General features: G+C 36.9%; 2 protein-coding genes across 3 annotated transcripts in view; both read left to right on the top strand.

Moving 5' to 3' along the window:
- LOC149145724 (protein S-acyltransferase DHHC9-like) overlaps positions 1–17,708 on the top strand; it is a 95,782-nt gene that overhangs the window by 6,989 nt on the left and 71,085 nt on the right. The gene's annotated exons all lie outside the window — the stretch shown is intronic.
- On the top strand, positions 9,863–11,180 carry LOC149145725 (uncharacterized). Its single transcript, XM_089448682.1, has 3 exons — positions 9,863–10,683; positions 10,788–11,120; positions 11,168–11,180. Exons 1-3 carry the CDS (start codon positions 9,890–9,892, stop codon positions 11,178–11,180), a joined length of 1,140 nt encoding a protein of 379 aa, XP_089304808.1. The 5' UTR covers positions 9,863–9,889.

Here is a 17,708-nt window from a genome sequence, read left to right as displayed (position 1 = left end):
TTTATTTTTTTACTTCAAACAAAATTAAATCTAAACTAAAAATCAAAATCTAAACTATAAGGAAAGAAACTCTTTATGCTTTTTAAAGTTTTATAATTTTTATGATTTTTTTTTTTTTTTTTTTTTTTATAAAATAAAATAAAATTTAACTAAACTATAACAAAAACTAAATTTAAATCACAAAATAAAACTTAACTTTAAATATGTCCAAAGCTAAAAACTGGAAAAAAAAAGGTGGTCTTATTCTAAATGAAAATTAACTATATACAAATAAGATGAAATCTACAACTAATAAAAATATGAATGAAATCGAAACAAAACTAATTAAAATTTTAATCTATGAATCTAAAATCTAAAACTACAGTCTAAGAAAAGAAAAGCTTTTTGATCTTTTATGAATATATATATATATATATTATTTGATTTTTGATTTATTCAAAAAATAAAAACAAAAAAAAACTGAATTCTAAATGAAACTTTTAAAATTTTTAAACTAAACTAAATGAATACATACAATTAAAAAATGAAATAAAAAAAACCTAAAAGCCACACTAGAATTATAACTATAATGAAAATTAGATCTAAATCTCAAAATGAAACTTAACTCTAATCTAACACAAGAAAATGAAAATATTTTTATTTTTTTATATTTCTTTTTTATTTTTTATTTTTATTTTATTTTATTTTATTTTTTAAAAGATTGCAATAAAGCAAAAAATAAAGTCCTAGTCTAAACTAAACTAAAGTAACAAAGCTTGAAATTACTAAAATCTAATATAAATCTAGATTTAAAATTGAAATTCTTTTATTCAAAACTAAAACGGATAAATCAAGTCCTAAAAAAAAAAAAAAAAAAAAAAAAATAAAAAAAAATCTTTGAAAAACACTTAACCCTAAGTCAAACCATACCAACGCATAAATAAATAAAACAAAAGGTTTCAACGTATGATTGCAGGTTCGAATGCTCGCCGACAGAAGGAAATAGGATGGCGGCAGAGAGATTGATATGCAGATCAGCGCGAGGAGCAGCGGACATTTGCTGATCTGATGGGTTTGCACGCAGGCTTTGTTAGCAAGATTCGAGCAGAGCTTAACGCATGAACAACGGGTTTTATATTTTTATTTGCAGATGTGAGAAATTGATGATGGAGCGAGGGGCAGGCAGCGTGGAGACTGTGTGCAGTATGAGGGTTTTGCAGATGACAGTGTTTTGTTATATGCAGGTGACGGCAGCAACGATGACAACGTGACAACGGACAGGCAATATGTAGCACGCAGATGGACAAAGGATTGACAGCGTGAAGCAGGGTGGGTGGAGGACTTTTACTGCATGAGATCTGAGGGACATGGGCACAACAGCGTGTAGGTTTTTTGAAGGTGCAGCGAGAGTGATGTGGAATGGAGACGCAGGCTCAAACAAGAATGTGGCTGCGATTGCTGATACGATTTTTGGACTGCAATTTGTATCCACAGGGCAATTTTGAATGACAGTGCCTTTTGCAGGATTTAAAGATGGATTCGAGTGAGGCAGCAGCAAAAAAGGCCTGCGTGAAAATGATTGGAGCTGAACAGATCCCAGAGGGCAAACAAATATATGTATATATTTTTTTTTGCATAAATTTTCCAGAGAAATATAATATGTAGCCAGAAACTGGTAAACCCTTTGAAATTCCTCAGAAATTTGCAAATAAAGTGATATTCCTCCGCTTTAGCGCTTCCAATTATCAAACCCTACAAAGATTTCCAGCTCTGAAATAAGTATTCCTGCAATAGCTGATTCTGAGGCCAGATCTTACCCTCCAGGGCCTAGATCTGGCTTCAAGATTTAAGCTCACCTTCAGATCTGCAACCTGCAACGGCAGAACAAACACCTAGAGACAATATGTGCAGAAAACGAAACTAAAACCCTAGATCAACTAAACAATTACATCATTTACAGCTTTGTGACTCTACAACAGCCAGATTTGTCAATAACCTTCAATAATATTTTCAGAACTTCAGATTTGCTATGAAATGCTTTAGAAAAAACTCTCATGCAACTCAGAAATAAACTCTAAATGATAAACCCAGAATCAAAACTGGCTGGGCTCTACAAGAGAGTGCTTTGCGGGAGTTGGCTGGTTCAGCCGAGAACTTCCCCAAACGCCCACTGATTTTTTGAATAAGGGTTTCCTGCACAGCTCACTTCAACCATCAATAAAGAGAGAAAAAACAGTACTAGATCCCAGATGCAATGGAGATACCTGCCATTATTTCAGAAATTCTAATACCATTCAAACCCTAGTAAGTGAACAAGATACCTGTGTTCAACAATACTCTACATCAAGCTATTACTAATGGCTGAAAATAAAATTATGCAGAAAATAAAATAGCTCACAGCACTTTCAGGAGAGTAACACCAGCAAGATTTCAACCCCAAAGTCTTTCTTTGTTTGCACCAGAAACAGTTTACAAGAGAGATTTCTTCAGCACAAGACTCACAGATCGAATGATCTCAAATGACCCCTAGCACCCTATTTAAAGGAAAAATTCCCAACGGCTAGTTCGAGTGATCCATGTCAAAATGATCTCGACCGTCGATGAAGATCAAGATATCTCTTAATCTCATCCGTCGAATTTTTAATGCATTAAAAAATTGAAATTCTGCATTTATTTTCTCAAAAATATTATTATTTTATTATTTTTAAGTTTTTATTTTATTTATTTATTATTATTATTATTATTTTTTTAATATCTTTCAATTTTTAATTTATTTTTAAATGGATGCTCGAACTTAGCCTTTGGAAAAATCACCTAGGACTTAGGACTTAGGACTTATGAGGGGATTAAAACATTTTCTAACCCTCAAGACACTTTACATCATGACTTTTACAATTGTACATCTCAAGGGGGAAAACCCATTTGACATAGACCCTCATAAACCACCCAGTTCTGCGACACAACTATAATCTGGCAGATTAACACACTAGGATTCCTCTAAGATTCTAATGACAAAATTCATTCCGGCTTTGGGGTTAGGCTGAAGGAAAACTCTGCCGATCATGGATCAGTGAGACAAAAGACCTTCCAGAACGTAGATTATCACTAGAAAATTAGGTCCACTTAGGAAATTAACATACATGACTCATATCTGCTAAGATTATTTACAATTCACACATGCAGACTGGGTTTACAACATAATATGATCAAGTCGACGATGACTGTCGAATGGCACGGACATGTCAATCAAGCGCTATCCCTTTTGCGAAGAAAAGGGGGTGTACTTGCTATGGGAAGTTGACACGTAGTGGTCAACATCTGGCTCTACTTGGGGACACGTTGCTGCACTGCAGGAATGTGAGAATCCAGAATCTGCATCCACGCAACACACAACAGAAATAAGTAGCGTCCATTCAAAAATCATCATATAACATTTAAGCACATGAAAGATAGAAGCTCTTCATTTATTAACAAGGAAAGTAAATCTAATCCTAAATCAGAAATAAAATGCTGAAATAACAAGGAGTAGGGTTAGAAATACAATACAAAGGATGCCCTATGGCATCAGATATCATCTTTGAAGAACAGCTTGAGCATTTGGCCATTCGCAGGTAGATCAAGTGGTTCGCCATCCAATCTGCTCAAGTGGAATGAGTTTGGTCCAGCTACGTCTCGAATGATGTATGGTCCCAGCCACAAACTGTCAAACTTCTTATGTTTTCCTGGTTTTTCATTCTTGCGGTCCCAAAGCAGTACCATATCTCCCACCTGCAAAGATCTAGATCGAGAGAATTTATCAAAGCTTTTCTTAATGTTAGATTGATTTTTACATATAGCATCAAAAGCTGTCCTACGAGCTTCATCTAACTCCACAATCTGATCTATTCTATTCTGAACAACATCTTTATTAGTAGAAAAATTCTGTAGGAGCTGATAAGCTGGCAATTTTAGGTGCACAGGTAAAGTTACATCCAAGCCATAAACTAATTCAAAGGGAGATTTACTAGTAGCTTTCTTCTTAGTGATTCTATCTGCCCATAAAGCATACTTGATTTTGCTATCCCATGATCTCTTATTATCTCCTACTATCTTCTTGATAATGGTTATGAGATTCTTGTTACTTGATTCAGCCAGACCATTACCCTGAGGATAGTAATTTGACGAATGAGATAAGACAATGCCATACTTGAAACAAAAAGATGAAAACTCTGAGGAACTAAAAGCTTTGGCATTGTCAGTAGTGATCTTAGCGGGGACACCAAATCTAGTAATGATATTATTTTCAATGAAATCCATTATAACCTTTTCAGTGGCATTTTTAGCAGGAATGGCTTCAACCCATTTAGTGAAATAATCCGTAGCAGTCAAAATCCATGAGTAGCCATTGCTAAAATTTTCATGGAACTTCCCTATGAAGTCCAAACCCCAATGCTGAAAAGGTGCCTCTACAATGAAAGGATGTAGGGGCAGGGCAGCAAGCTTTTGTTTCCCAGTGAATAGTTGACAGGCTTGACAATTTCTAACAAACTTATGCACATCAGAAAAAATTGAAGGGCAATAATAACCAGCTCTCAAGATTTTGTGGGCGGTAGTTCTAGCAGAATAATGACCACCACAAAATCCTGAATGAAACTCAGAGATTAATTTCTTCGACTCAATGTCATCAACACACCTAAGCACTATGCCCTCAGGATTTCTCCATCCAAGGCCATCCTTCATAAGGCAATACTTAGTGGCTTTTAGTCTAAGAGCCCTTCTCTTATGAGCAACTAAATGGTTAGGACATGCAAGATTCATCAAGTAATAAACTATGTCCTTGTACCACTCATGCTCTCCTAATCTTTGCAACTCAGGCGAAGATAGATTGCTAAGACAAAATAAACCAAGAGTCTTTTTGTTACCTTCAGTCAACATTTGAGCCAAACCTTGGCCTTTGACTAGCTTGGTGGGTCTGATCTCTAAATCATATTCTTGTATTTTACTAACCCACCTAGCACGAGTCCCTAAGCAATTGGTCTGAGTTAATATATCTTTAACAGCAGAATGTGGGACGAAAGCAATGATTTTAGAATAACACACATATGTTTTGAAGTGCTTAAGAGACTTGACCAGGGCATAAGCTTGCTTTTCCATGGTATTGTACTTCAATTCAGAATTTTGAAGCGCTCTACTCATGAAAGCAATAGGCTGCTCGTGACCATCTTTATTCTTTTGTAGCAGGACACCAGCAATGGTATCTTCGGAAGCGAAAGAAAAAATCATGAAATCCTTGGAATAATCGGGACTAACTAAGATAGGAGCTCTTGCAATAGCACATTTGATTTCTTGAAAAGCCTTTTTGCCGTCTTCTTGCCAAACAAATTTTGCATCTTTCTTTAGAAGACTTTGAATAGGCTTAGCTATTTCTGCGTAATTTGGAATAAACCTTCTAATAAAATTTGTCTTTCCAAGGAAAGACTAAAGGGATTTAAGATTATGAGGAAGAGGAATATTTTGGATTGCTTCAATTCTTTCAGGATCAATCTTGATTCCATCCTTAGAAATGATATGGCCAAGTAATTTCCCTTCTGTTACTCCAAAAACAGACTTAGCTGGATTCAAAGAAATCCCGTATTCTCTACATCTATCGAAAACCTGCCTAAGATGATTTACATGACTGATACCATCTTTAGAAAAAACAATAAGATCATCTTGGTAAATCTCAATAAATTTCCCGATTAACCCCTTGAAGGCATAATCCATAGCCCTTTGGAATGTAGCCCCAGCATTTGTTAATCCAAACGACATTCTGATGTATTCAAAGGTACCCCATGGTGTGGTGAATGTGGTTTTATGACGATCTTCCTTTTTAACCCATACCTGATTGTATCCAGAAAAACCATCTAGCAGTGACATCATTCCAGAACCGGTTACTCTTTGCAACAAAGTCTCCATGTTTGGCAAAGGGTAATTATCTTTCTTGCATGCTAGATTAAGGTTTCAAAAATCGACACAAAGCCTTATCGTACCATTCTTTTTCCTAACAATCACCAGATTTGAACAACATGTCGAATGCCTGGTTTGAGCGATAATTCCTGCTGCAAGCATTTTCGCAAGCTCTTTTTGAACCAAAGGGGCTAATTTAGGATTAATTTGCCTAAGTTTCTGGCGAAAGGGTTTAGCATTTTCATCTTTTAAGGGGATAGTATGTTCCATGACATCTTCCCTATAGCCCTTTAATTCATCATAAGAGAAAGCTAAAACATCGCGATATTCGCGAAGTAAATTAGTTAACTTTTTTCTTTCCTCCACACTAGTACCTCTACCAATTTTAACAATCTTTGGGTTTTCAGAAGTACCAATGTTTCTCTCGAGATATTCGCCTGGGTCCATCTTATTTTCTTCTCTCAACTTCGTGGCATCATGCCGATTAAAATGTTGCTCTAAGGCAACCACATTCCTAGGAGTAGGATTTATGATATGCTCATAATTTAAAGATCCATCCTCCTGAGAATCAATTCGGAAATCTTCAAACTCATCCAGACTATTAAGAAAACGAATGACCTGTTTTTCATCATTAAAGACCTGCCAATGCTCTGAGTTATCTGGAACAGATGGTCTAAATATTACTTCCATTTTGATCTTATCATTAATTAGCTCATCAGATAACTGGAAAGTAGTAGCAGCTATGGCAAGTTCATCTGCCAAACTATTTTGCTCTCTTGGGATAGCTTTGAGGTCAAGGGCATCAAAGTGCTCCATAGTATCCCACACAACATTTCGATAATTCCTTAGTCTTTGATTTTTGCATGTGAATTTATTTTTAAGCTGCATGATAATTAAATCAGAATCCCCCTTAATGCTAAGCAACTTAATCTTCAAAGATTTTGCCAATTCAAGACCCAACAATATAGCCTCATATTCAGCGACATTGTTGGTTGCTTCAAATTCTAATCGATAGGCAAACTTGAAAATGTGATCAAGGGGAGATTTAAGCACTATTCCAACACCTTTACCATGCCTAGACGATGCACCATCGAAGTACATGTACCAAACTTTATCATTGAGGTCCTTAATCTTATCATTGGGAGGAACTATGAAATTAGACATGATGGCATAGTTCCCAATGTCAGATTGCTCTTTGATTATCTCGTTGTGAGGTTTCTTAGGATCTTCGACATGAAATTTTCTTTTGGGCTCTCTATTTAGTCTTACAAAACCATCACCCCTAGGAGAAGGAATCATAGCATATGACCAATTCATTTGAATACTCCCTCCTAGATCAGAGGCCCACTTTCTGGATAAAAGCATACCCCAGGCATCAGGCACATCCACAACAACAATATCCATGACAATCATGATGTTTGGGTAAACTGATAGATGAACTTGCAAATCTTTGATCAAACCATGCACTTCAATTTTCTTAGAATCCATGGCACATATGTTATAGTAGGGTCTAGAAACTCTTAAGTTAAGCTGTTCCATGACCCTTTTAGTCATTACACAAGCTGATGCACCAGAATCCAACATGCAATTATTCAATTTATATCCATTAACTAACAAGGTGATAAAGAAAGCTGGTGATCTTTGTTATCTGCATCTAAGCTTTGCAAATATATGGGAGCATCATGATCAGTGAAACAGGAATCGGTAAAAAATCGGCAAAATCGCGAGTTTTAATCGACGCGGCGGCTAAACGATCCGATTCAAAACGTTCCGAGTCAACTCGCGTTGACCGATTTTGAATCGTGGTCAACGCGAGTTTGACTCGCGATTCTGAAAAAAATCGCCGGTTCTGCGTTTTTTTGGCGAGTCCCGCCAGTTTTATTTTTTCTCGGGTTTCGGAATGGCGGGTAAATCGGATTTCGGGTTTCACAGTTCGCTATCGGGCCGAGGTATTTCGGGCTTCACAGTTCGCTATCGACGCCTTGTATTTCGGGTTTGCTATCGACTGAGATTCAGTCTTCGACGCCGCCGGAGATTACACAGTTCACTATCGAGTATCGACGCAGAGATTCGACCGATCGCTGAACGGTGAACCTGCGTGAGCCCGAACCTGCGTGGTTGATGAACGGTGAACCTGCGTGAACCTGTGAGTGATTTCAATCTATAGAGGACCTGCTTTTTACATCGCATGTATGTGATAAGTTACACAGGATATATATTTCGTGATTGATATTCTTTAGTCGAGGAGGAAAGTACTGTATTCATCGTTAATTTTATTATTATGGTTAAATTCACCAGAAACAGTAACCATTTGTGACTGTGCAGTAGCACTTGGGTGCACGCATCTACAAGGGGTGTGGACCTGAGTTCATCTTTTGCACACCCTCACCAAGGTGCTGGAGGAAACACCCGTGAATTATTGCGCATGATATTCCCCTCTATATCCGTGGATTCTGGATAGAATAGGAGCTGTTGACCCCTGTAACAGATGCCCCCCGAGACTTTTTGGGGACCCACTTTAGATTGCATGCAACTGGTTCAAACTTAAAAATGAGTTCAGGAAACAAGAATTTGGGTAGACAGTGCTTGAACAAGTTCCTGCCCGATGAAGATATCTGAAATAAAAAGAATACAATATCAAACACCATGCGTTCAAATCTGTAGCGTTATAGCCATCTAATTCTACACGTACTTGATCTCATACAGGAATAAAGCACACCTAAAAGTGGTAGTTTTGTATGCATCTTTCCTCCCGGAAAACTAAAGCTATCAGCCATATAAAAAAAATATTTGACAATAAAAAAAGCACTCGGAAAATTAGCTTGTTCTTATACAGATGTATAACTCGACGTCTCCTCTGCTCCTGTGTAGAATAAAACACTAACCCAATACAGTAGCTTTGCATGATTCTTCTGTTCAATCATTGCATGAATGCATTCTAGTTTTGGTTTACAGTGTACACAAAGGAACCGGAAGTTGAATACTGCAAGCCATCTCATGCTGGATTGCCATTTCTTTTTCAGCATTGACCATTCTAACCATAACACAGTCAAGAGTCTGGAGTCTGTTATGTGGGTACTATTTACTTTTAATAAAGGCTGAGACATAGTTCCTGCTGTATTTCAGATTTCTTACTGCAGAGCTGCCATACAGGTCTAGCTGAGGCCAAACTTTCATGGAACACACATATACAGTGGAAGCCTGAAGGAGATATTCCAATTTCCTACAGATTGGAGTACAGTACTAGCCCTGTCATCTTGTGTTATGATTTGTTGAAAGAGATATTCCAACTTTACAGACTGGCTAGGCTATTTTAAATTTTTGGATGATTTTTAAATTTGATTTTTTCTTGTCTTTCACAGGACTCATCTTAAGTTCTTAACAGAAGCCACAAATTAAACACAAGTTCAAAGCAACAACAATGCCGAGAGAGAAGGACTTTGCTTGGGCTTATTGTGACAGGATTCCCGGAGACCCCAGGCTCCTTTGTAAATTTTGCAAAACAAAATGCAGTGGAGGCATTTATAGATTCAAGTTCCACCTTGCAAAAATACCTGGCCATGATATAGGTATTTGCACCAAGGTTGACGAGAATGTCCAACACCAAGCAGCCTTGGCCCTTGAAATGTTAGAGCAGCATAATGCCAAGAAAGCAAAGCAAACTGCTGAAATAGGAAATGTTGGAGTTGATACTTTTTCTGTCACTAGCCCCATGTCACCTCAATCTGTTGAATCCTCAATGCCGTTCCCAAGTTTTCCACACATGCCTCAAAGCCATGCCAGTGCTTCAACTCCTTCCTTGAACACTGGAGGTGGAAACATAAACGCCTTTTTTGCTCCCCGCACAAAACCCGGTTCCCAACCTACCTTGGATGGCACTGGTTGGAAAAAAAATATCCATATTCAGGCAAGGAAGGCCATTGCTAACTTTTGGTTCTATTTTGACATACCTTTCCACTGTGCCAGAAGTCCTTATTGGCAAGCTATGATTGATGCAATTGCTAATGCAGGTCCAGGGTTCAAAGCCCCTACATCAGAGAGCCTTAGGACAGATATGTTGTTAGAGAGTGTTGAAGATGTCATGCTTCTGCTAGCTGAGTTTCGTTCATCATGGGTAGAAACAGGGTGCACCATCATGAGTGATGGATGGACAGATCAGAGGAATAGAACTTTAATAAATTTCCTTGTATCTTGTCCCGCAGGCACAATGTTTCTCAAGTCAGTGGATGCTTCAGATAAGGTTAAGAGTGCCCAACTTATCTGTGAAATGATGGAGGAAGTTGTTCAAGAAGTGGGAGAAGAAAATGTTGTACAAATTGTCACCGATAATGCAGCGAATTATATGGCTGCTGGTAGACTTTTTGAGATGAGGCACCCCACTATTTTTTGGACCTCTTGTGCTGCCCATTGCATAGATTTAATGCTTGAGGACATTGGTAAGCTTCATTGGATACATGAGGTTGTGGAGAAGGCAAAATCCATAACCAAATACCTATACAACCACACTATTGTCCTAAACACTATGAGAATATACACTGAAGGTAAAGAAATTGTTCGACCTGCAGTGACTAGATTTGCAACAAATTTCATATCTTTGCAATCTGTGGTTGAGCAAAAGATAAATCTGAAGAGGATGTTCTTGGGACCTGAGTGGATGGGATCTAAACATTCCAAGACCCCTGAAGGCATCGAAATTGCTGCACTTGTGTTTAATGATGGCTTCTGGAAAGATGCTGAAGAGATTATTGCTGTGACGGAGTCCCTTGTTAGAGTTCTCAGGTACTTTTAGTCTTTTAACTTTTTCATTTTTTAAATTTCATTTCAAGCTTCTTTTTATTTACAATGTTTCATATTTCTTTAAATTTGAATGCTTGAACTTTCAGGATGGTTGATGGTGACAAACCCGCTATGGGTTACATTTATGAGGCGATGGATCTCGCAAAGGAGGCCATCAAAAGAAGATATGGGGATGATGAGACAAAGTATATGCCTCTTTGGGACATTATAGATGCACGTTGGGATAGGCAATTGCATTCCCCCTTACATGCTGCTGGGTACTTCTTAAACCCACAATATTTTTATGATAAGAGCAAATTTAATGAGGATGGGGAGGTTGGCAGAGGACTTATGACATGCTTGGAAAGGTGCTTCCCTGATCCAGAACAACAAAGTCGTGTCTTTTCCCAACTACAAGATTATAGGACACCATCTAAATTGTTTACCTATACCAGTGCTATAAGACAAAGGTCAAAGATGTTGCCAGGTACCCAGCTTGAAGGCTTCATCAATTCATTAAATTTGTTTAAACTTTATTTTGTATGTTAAATGTTTTATTAAATTTTATTTTCTTTTTAAGTTTTTACTATTTACTAATTTGGTACTTCTAGTCTTCTACTCACAAACCCTTACCACTTGCTAGGTCTTTGGTGGCAAAACTTTGGTAGTGATACGCCAGATTTGAAGAGATTTGCCATTCGAATCTTAAACCAAGCATGCAGTGCTTCAGGTTGTGAACGCAACTGGAGCATGTTTGAGAAAATACATTCTAAGAAGCGCAACCGATTGACACAAAAGCGCTTGAATGACCTTGTATTTGTCCATTACAATCTACGACTTCGCAACAAACAAATACAAGGTGAGATTCGAGAGCTTGAATTTGAAGGTTTCATAATCTAGTTCGTACTTTAAAAGTTTAAAGTTCAAACTTCAAAGTGAAATTTTAATTCACATTTCAATGTCTCATGATAATGACAGGTATTGATCATTCACCAATTGACCTTGAAGAGTTAGATTTGCAAGCTACAAATGCGGCAGAATGGGTTCAATTAGATGAGCCTCCTCTTTTCAGCCTTCATGACTTGGAGAACTTTGAGAGTCAAGCAAGCGAAGGAGCGGGAGGAATTGCTTCTAGTTCTCACTCTTGAGAGTCTTAGACTCTTAGTTGCTGATTTTTTTCTGATTAGTATGCAGTTTTTTACTTTTTTGTAAACTTTTAGAAGCATATGCTTCTAAGGACTCAAGACTCAGTGCTTTGGATCATGTGTGGACTCATAACATATATGAGATACTTATTTATTCATGATATTTTGGACATCTATTGATATTATGCATTGTTTGGACATACCTTTACCCAATATTAATGAAAAATGGTTTTTTTAATTCAATATATGTGTATATTTTTATTTAATGAATTTGCCGATTTTTTCCCGATTTTTTCCCGATCCGATTAAAACTCTTCGCTCTTTTGCCTCGCCGATTTATTGCCGATTCCGAGTCTGGTAACATTGATCATGATAGTCAACTTCCCGATTCTTTTGTTGAGAAATATTTACTTGAGGACCTTGGATAGCTTTTAGTAACTTATCTCTTTGGGAAGGGATTTTAGCAATCTCGGAGACAGGAACCCAGATTTTTGCATTGTTAAACCAACTTCCCAAATCGACATCTAATCCAGAGTTTAAACCAGGGTTAAAGGTTCGAGGGGGAATTTGATTCCCGCTTTGATCTTTATCCCTTCTCTGGTAGGTCAAACCTTTATCTCTAGCAATTTCCAAGATTTGCTCGGGAGAGGGTTTTTCACCATATAACCTAGCCAAAATGTCATCTTCATTTTCAAGGTTATTTATACTAAAAGCTGATGAAGGATTCATAACATCACGACTATTTTCCTTGACCTCTATCCAATCATCCATAGACAAAGGAAACTTGTTACCTACCACATTTATTTGATCACCTGTCCCAAACATTCCATTATCCAAGATTCTTCTAACGATAGGGCAAGTGGCCTCTTCATGAAGAGCATCACAAACCCGACAATAAGGAGGAGCGTTATCAACCAAATTAGTTATCGGATTAGGAGGTCTCTGCTCACTAGACTGACCCTTCTTTTGCCAATTGTTATTTCTGTTATTATTATTTCGAGGTTGGAAGTTTTGGGTTTGTGTTCTTTCCATTTGAATCAACCTATTTTGCAAAGTGGCTATCTCCTTGTTATGATTAATTTCCATGGTTTCAATATTTTGGAGTAATTTGAGAACAAGTTCGCTTTCAGGCTCTTGAACTGCTTTTCCTTTAGGTTCTTTTAGTTTCGTAGCAGCCCTATCAAAACCTGGGATCTCAGACTTCCCAGATGCCGCCTTGTCCTTTTCAAGCTCGATAGCTAAAACTTGGCACTCCCTATAATCATCAAGTCTAGCACGCCTCAATTCATAAGATGGCTCAGGACTAAAGGCATCAATATAAAAATCTCGAAGAGATTTGTCGGTAGGTTTATAGTCTTGAGGTAATTCTTTAATAATATCGCTAAACCTTTTATTAAATTCTTCAACGGTTTCATTTTCTCTCTTTTTGATTATGCTGATAGCTTTCACAAGGTGTCTTCCTTCTCTCTTATCTCCATACTTTTCCTTAAAGGCATTAACAATCGATTGTAAGGAATCAAATGAATTTTGAGGCTTTTCAGTAAACCAATCTAAAGCATCACCCTCCAAGGTTAGAACAAAAAGGGTCATTTTAACATCTTCATGATTAAAATCAGCGGCCCTTGCGTACTTTCCTAGCCATGAACTAAAAGCTTTCATATGTGAATTAGCACTGATTGCGTTATCTCCCTGAAAGATAGGCAATTTATCCATTCCATGCTTTGGAGTATCATTAGGATAACCCTGAATATTAGCAAAGTTACACGGGGCGAATATGTCCATGATGTCGTGCTCGACTGGACTAGTAAAAAGTAAATGGATATCAGAGAGGGCTTCTTGTCCGAGGTTAACAAGAAGTGTACGAGAAGAGAGTTTGTGTAATCGTACCCTGAGGGCCCTTTCAGGATCAGGAGCAGGATTGCACAGACTGCTTGGATGTCTTCTAGTATACACTCTTGTAGATAATATATGAAGTGGAGTCGCCACCCGGACAGGAAGTGAAACACAGAAAGCTCGAAATGAAAGGACCAAGGACAGAAAAAACTCTGTCCCCGACAACGGCGCCAAAAAATGTTGTCGCACAGATTGTCACGACAATGCTCAAACCGGGGGTTGTCACCTTGATTCCCGATCTCTCCGTTTAAGCCTGTCTCCCGCAGCTAAGGGGGGTAGACCCTATGGGAAAATGATGACCAATTGGGGACCAGTTGGGTTTGGGAGACACGAGGGGCAACAAGCACTTAATTGATTTTACTAAGATTAATAGACCAGTGCCTTATGAAAGAAATGATTAAACGATTATTTATCAAATGCTGCAGAAATATGAACTCACCAACAATCGCTTACCATCAAACAACTCAAATAAAGTTTAACTTTTACCAAATGCGAGATAATGACTTAATGATACTCCAACAATTAAAATTTCGAAAGATAAAGTGCTTTAAACAACCACGTAAAATGCTAACCAGAGATCACATTCATGTAGTTAATCTTTAGATGAACATTAAAGCATCAAAATTTTAGCCTCAGCATAAAAGATAAAACATAAGAAATTCCTGAGCCAAGACTGGAATTGGCAAAAAATTTCCCAAAATATTTTTATATTTTTCAGATAAAACAAAATTTAAAACAAAATGAAACCTTTTATTATTTTATTTTATTTTTAATGATTTTTTTTTTTATTTTTTTTATTTTTTTTTACTTCAAACAAAATTAAGTCTAAACTAAAAATCAAAATCTAAACTATAAGGAAAGAAACTCTTTATGCTTTTTAAAGTTTTATAATTTTTATGATTTTTTTTTTAATTTTTTTTTTTTTTTATAAAATAAAATAAAATTTAACTAAACTATAACAAAAACTAAATTTAAATCACAAAATAAAACTTAACTTTAAATATGTCCAAAGCTAAAAACTGGAAAAAAAAAAGGTGGTCTTATTCTAAATGAAAATTAAATATATACAAATAAGATGAAATCTACAACTAATAAAAATATGAATGAAATCGAAAAAAACTAATTAAAATTTTAAACTATGAATCTAAAATCTAAAACTACAGTCTAAGAAAAGAAAAGCTTTTTGATCTTTTATATATATATATATATATATATATTTGATTTTTGATTTATTCAAAAAATAAAAATAAAACAAAACTGAACTAAAGCAAAAAATAAAGTCCTAGTCTAAACTAAACTAAAGTAACAAAGCTTGAAATTACTAAAATCTAATCTAAATCTAGATTTGAAATTGAAATTCTTTTCTTCAAAACTAAAACGGATAAATCAAGTCCTAAAAAAAAAAAAATTATCTTTGAAAAACACTAACCCTAAGTCAAACCATACCAACGCATAAATAAATAAAACAAAAGGTTTCAACGCATGATTGCAGGTTCGAATGCTCGTTGGCAGAAGGAAATAGGACGGCGACAAAGAGATTGATATGCAGATCAGCGCGAGGAGTAGCAGACGTTTGCTAATCTGATGGGTTTGCACGCAGGCTTTGTTAGCAAGATTCGAGCAGAGCTTAACGCATGAACAACGGGTTTTATATTTTTATTTGCAGATGTGAGAAATCGATGGTGGAGCGAGGGGTAGGCAGCGTGGAGACTGTGTGCAGTATGAGGGTTTTGCAGATGACAGCGTTTTGTTATATGCAGGTGACGGCAGCAGCGATGACAACGTGATAGCGGATAGGCAGTATGTAGCACGCAGATGGGCAAAGGATTGACAGCGTGAAGCAGTGTGGGTGGAGGAGGACTTTTACTGCGTGAGTTCTGAGGGACGTGGGCACAACAGCGTGCAGGTTTTTTGAAGGTGCAGCGAGAGTGATGTGGAATGGAGATGCAGGCTCAAACAAGAATGCGGCTGCGATTGCTGATACGATTTTTGGACTGCGATTTGTATCCACAGGGCAGTTTTGAATGACAGTGCCTTTTGCAGGATTTAAAGATGGATTCGAGTGAGGCAGCAGCAAAAAAGGCTTGTGTGAAAATGATTGGAGCTGAACAGATCCCAGAGGGCAAACAAATATATGTATATATTTTTTTTGTATAAATTTTCCAGAGAAATATAATATGCAGCCAGAAACTGGTAAACCCTTTAAAATTCCTCAGAAATTTGCAAATAAAGTGATATTCCTCTGCTTCAGCGCTTCCAGTTATCAAACCCTACAAAGATTTCCAGCTCTGAAATAAGTATTCCTGCAATCGCTGATTCTGAGGCCAGATCTTACCCTCCAGGGCCTAGATCTGGCTTCAAGATTTAAGCTCACCTTCAGATTTGCAACCTGCAACTATAGAACAAACACCTAGAGACAATATGTGCAGAAAACGAAACTAAAACCCTAGATCAACTAAACAATTACATCATTTACAGCTTTGTGACTCTACAACAGCCAGATTTGTCAATAACCTTCAATAATATTTTCAGAACTTCAGATTTGCTATGAAATTCTTTAGAAAAAAAACTCTCATGCAACTCAGAAATAAACTCTAAATGATAAACCCAGAATCAAAACTGGCTGGGCTCTACAAGAGAGTGCTTTGCGGGAGTTGGCTGGTTTAGCCAAGAACTTCTCCAAATGCCCACTGATTTTCTGAATAAGGGTTTCCTGCACAGCTCACTTCAACCATCAATAAAGAGAGAAAAAATAGTACTAGATCCCAGATGCAATGGAGATACCTGCCATTATTTTAGAAATTCTAATACCATTCAAACCCTAGTAAGTGAACAAGATACCTGTGTTCAACAATACTCTACATCAAGCTATTACTAATGGCTGAAAATAAAATTATGCAGAAAATAAAATAGCTCACAACACTTTCAGGAGAGTAACACCAGCACGATTTACAAGAGAGCTTTCTTTAGCACAAGACTCACAGATCGAATGATCTCAAATGACCCCTAGCACCCTATTTAAAGGAAAAATTCCCAACGGCTAGTTCGAGTGATTTATGTCAAAATGATCTCGACCGTCGATGAGGATCAAGATATCTCTTAATCTCATCCGTCGAATTTTTAATGCATTAAAAAATTGAAATTCTGCATTTATTTTCTCAAAAATATTATTATTTTATCATTTTTAAGTTTTTATTTTATTTATTTGTTTATTTTTTATTCTTATTATTATTATTATTTTTGTATCTTTTCAATTTTTTAATTTATTTTTAAATGGATCCTCGAACTTAGCCTTTGGAAAAATCACCTAGGACCTAGGACTTAGGACTTATGAGGGGTTTAAAACATTTTCTAACCCTCAAGACACTTTACATCATGACTTTTACAATTGTACATCTCAAGGGGGAAAACCCATTTGACATAGACCCTCATAAACCACCAAGTTCTGTGACACAACTATAATTTGGCAGATTAACACACTAGGATTCCTCTAAGATTCTAATGACAAAATTCATTCCGGCTTTGGGGTTAGGCTGAAGGAAAACTCTGCCGATCATGGATCGGTGAGACAAAAAACCTTCCAGAACGTAGATTATCACTAGAAAATTAGGTCCACCTAGGCAATTAACATACATGACTCATATCTGCTAAGATTATTTACAATTCAGACATGCAGATTGGGTTTACAACATAATATGATCAAGTCGACGATCACTGTCGAATGGCACGGACATGTCAATCAAGTGCTATCCCTTTTGCGAGGAAAAGGGGGTGTACTTGCTATGGGAAGTTGACACGTAATGGTCAACAGGGTTGATATCTGTCTCCGACTGAGACGTACTACTGCCAAGGGTATTCTCTGTTGGGTGAGCCATTCTGGAACCTAGATTGTATTCTGAAACTGCTTAATAATAAAACCCTTAGATAACTGCATCGATTTTCCCGCATTGGGTTTTTTGAGGGACATTAGTCCAAAAATAATGGTGTCAC

Source organism: Pinus tabuliformis, chromosome X (assembly GCF_031772625.1).
Source record: "Pinus tabuliformis cultivar Carrire ecotype Pingquan chromosome X, CPIR1, whole genome shotgun sequence".
Classification (NCBI taxonomy): domain Eukaryota; kingdom Viridiplantae; phylum Streptophyta; class Pinopsida; order Pinales; family Pinaceae; genus Pinus; species Pinus tabuliformis.
This window is presented reverse-complemented; position numbering and strand designations above follow the sequence as displayed.

Bases quoted from the DNA above. Each gene is read 5' to 3' on its own strand.
- LOC149145725 (XM_089448682.1), top strand. From the start codon at position 9,890: ATGATTGATGCAATTGCTAATGCAGGTCCAGGGTTCAAAGCCCCTACA. The intron at 10,684-10,787 runs GTACTTTTAGTC...TTGAACTTTCAG, and splicing joins TCCCTTGTTAGAGTTCTCAG to GATGGTTGATGGTGACAAAC.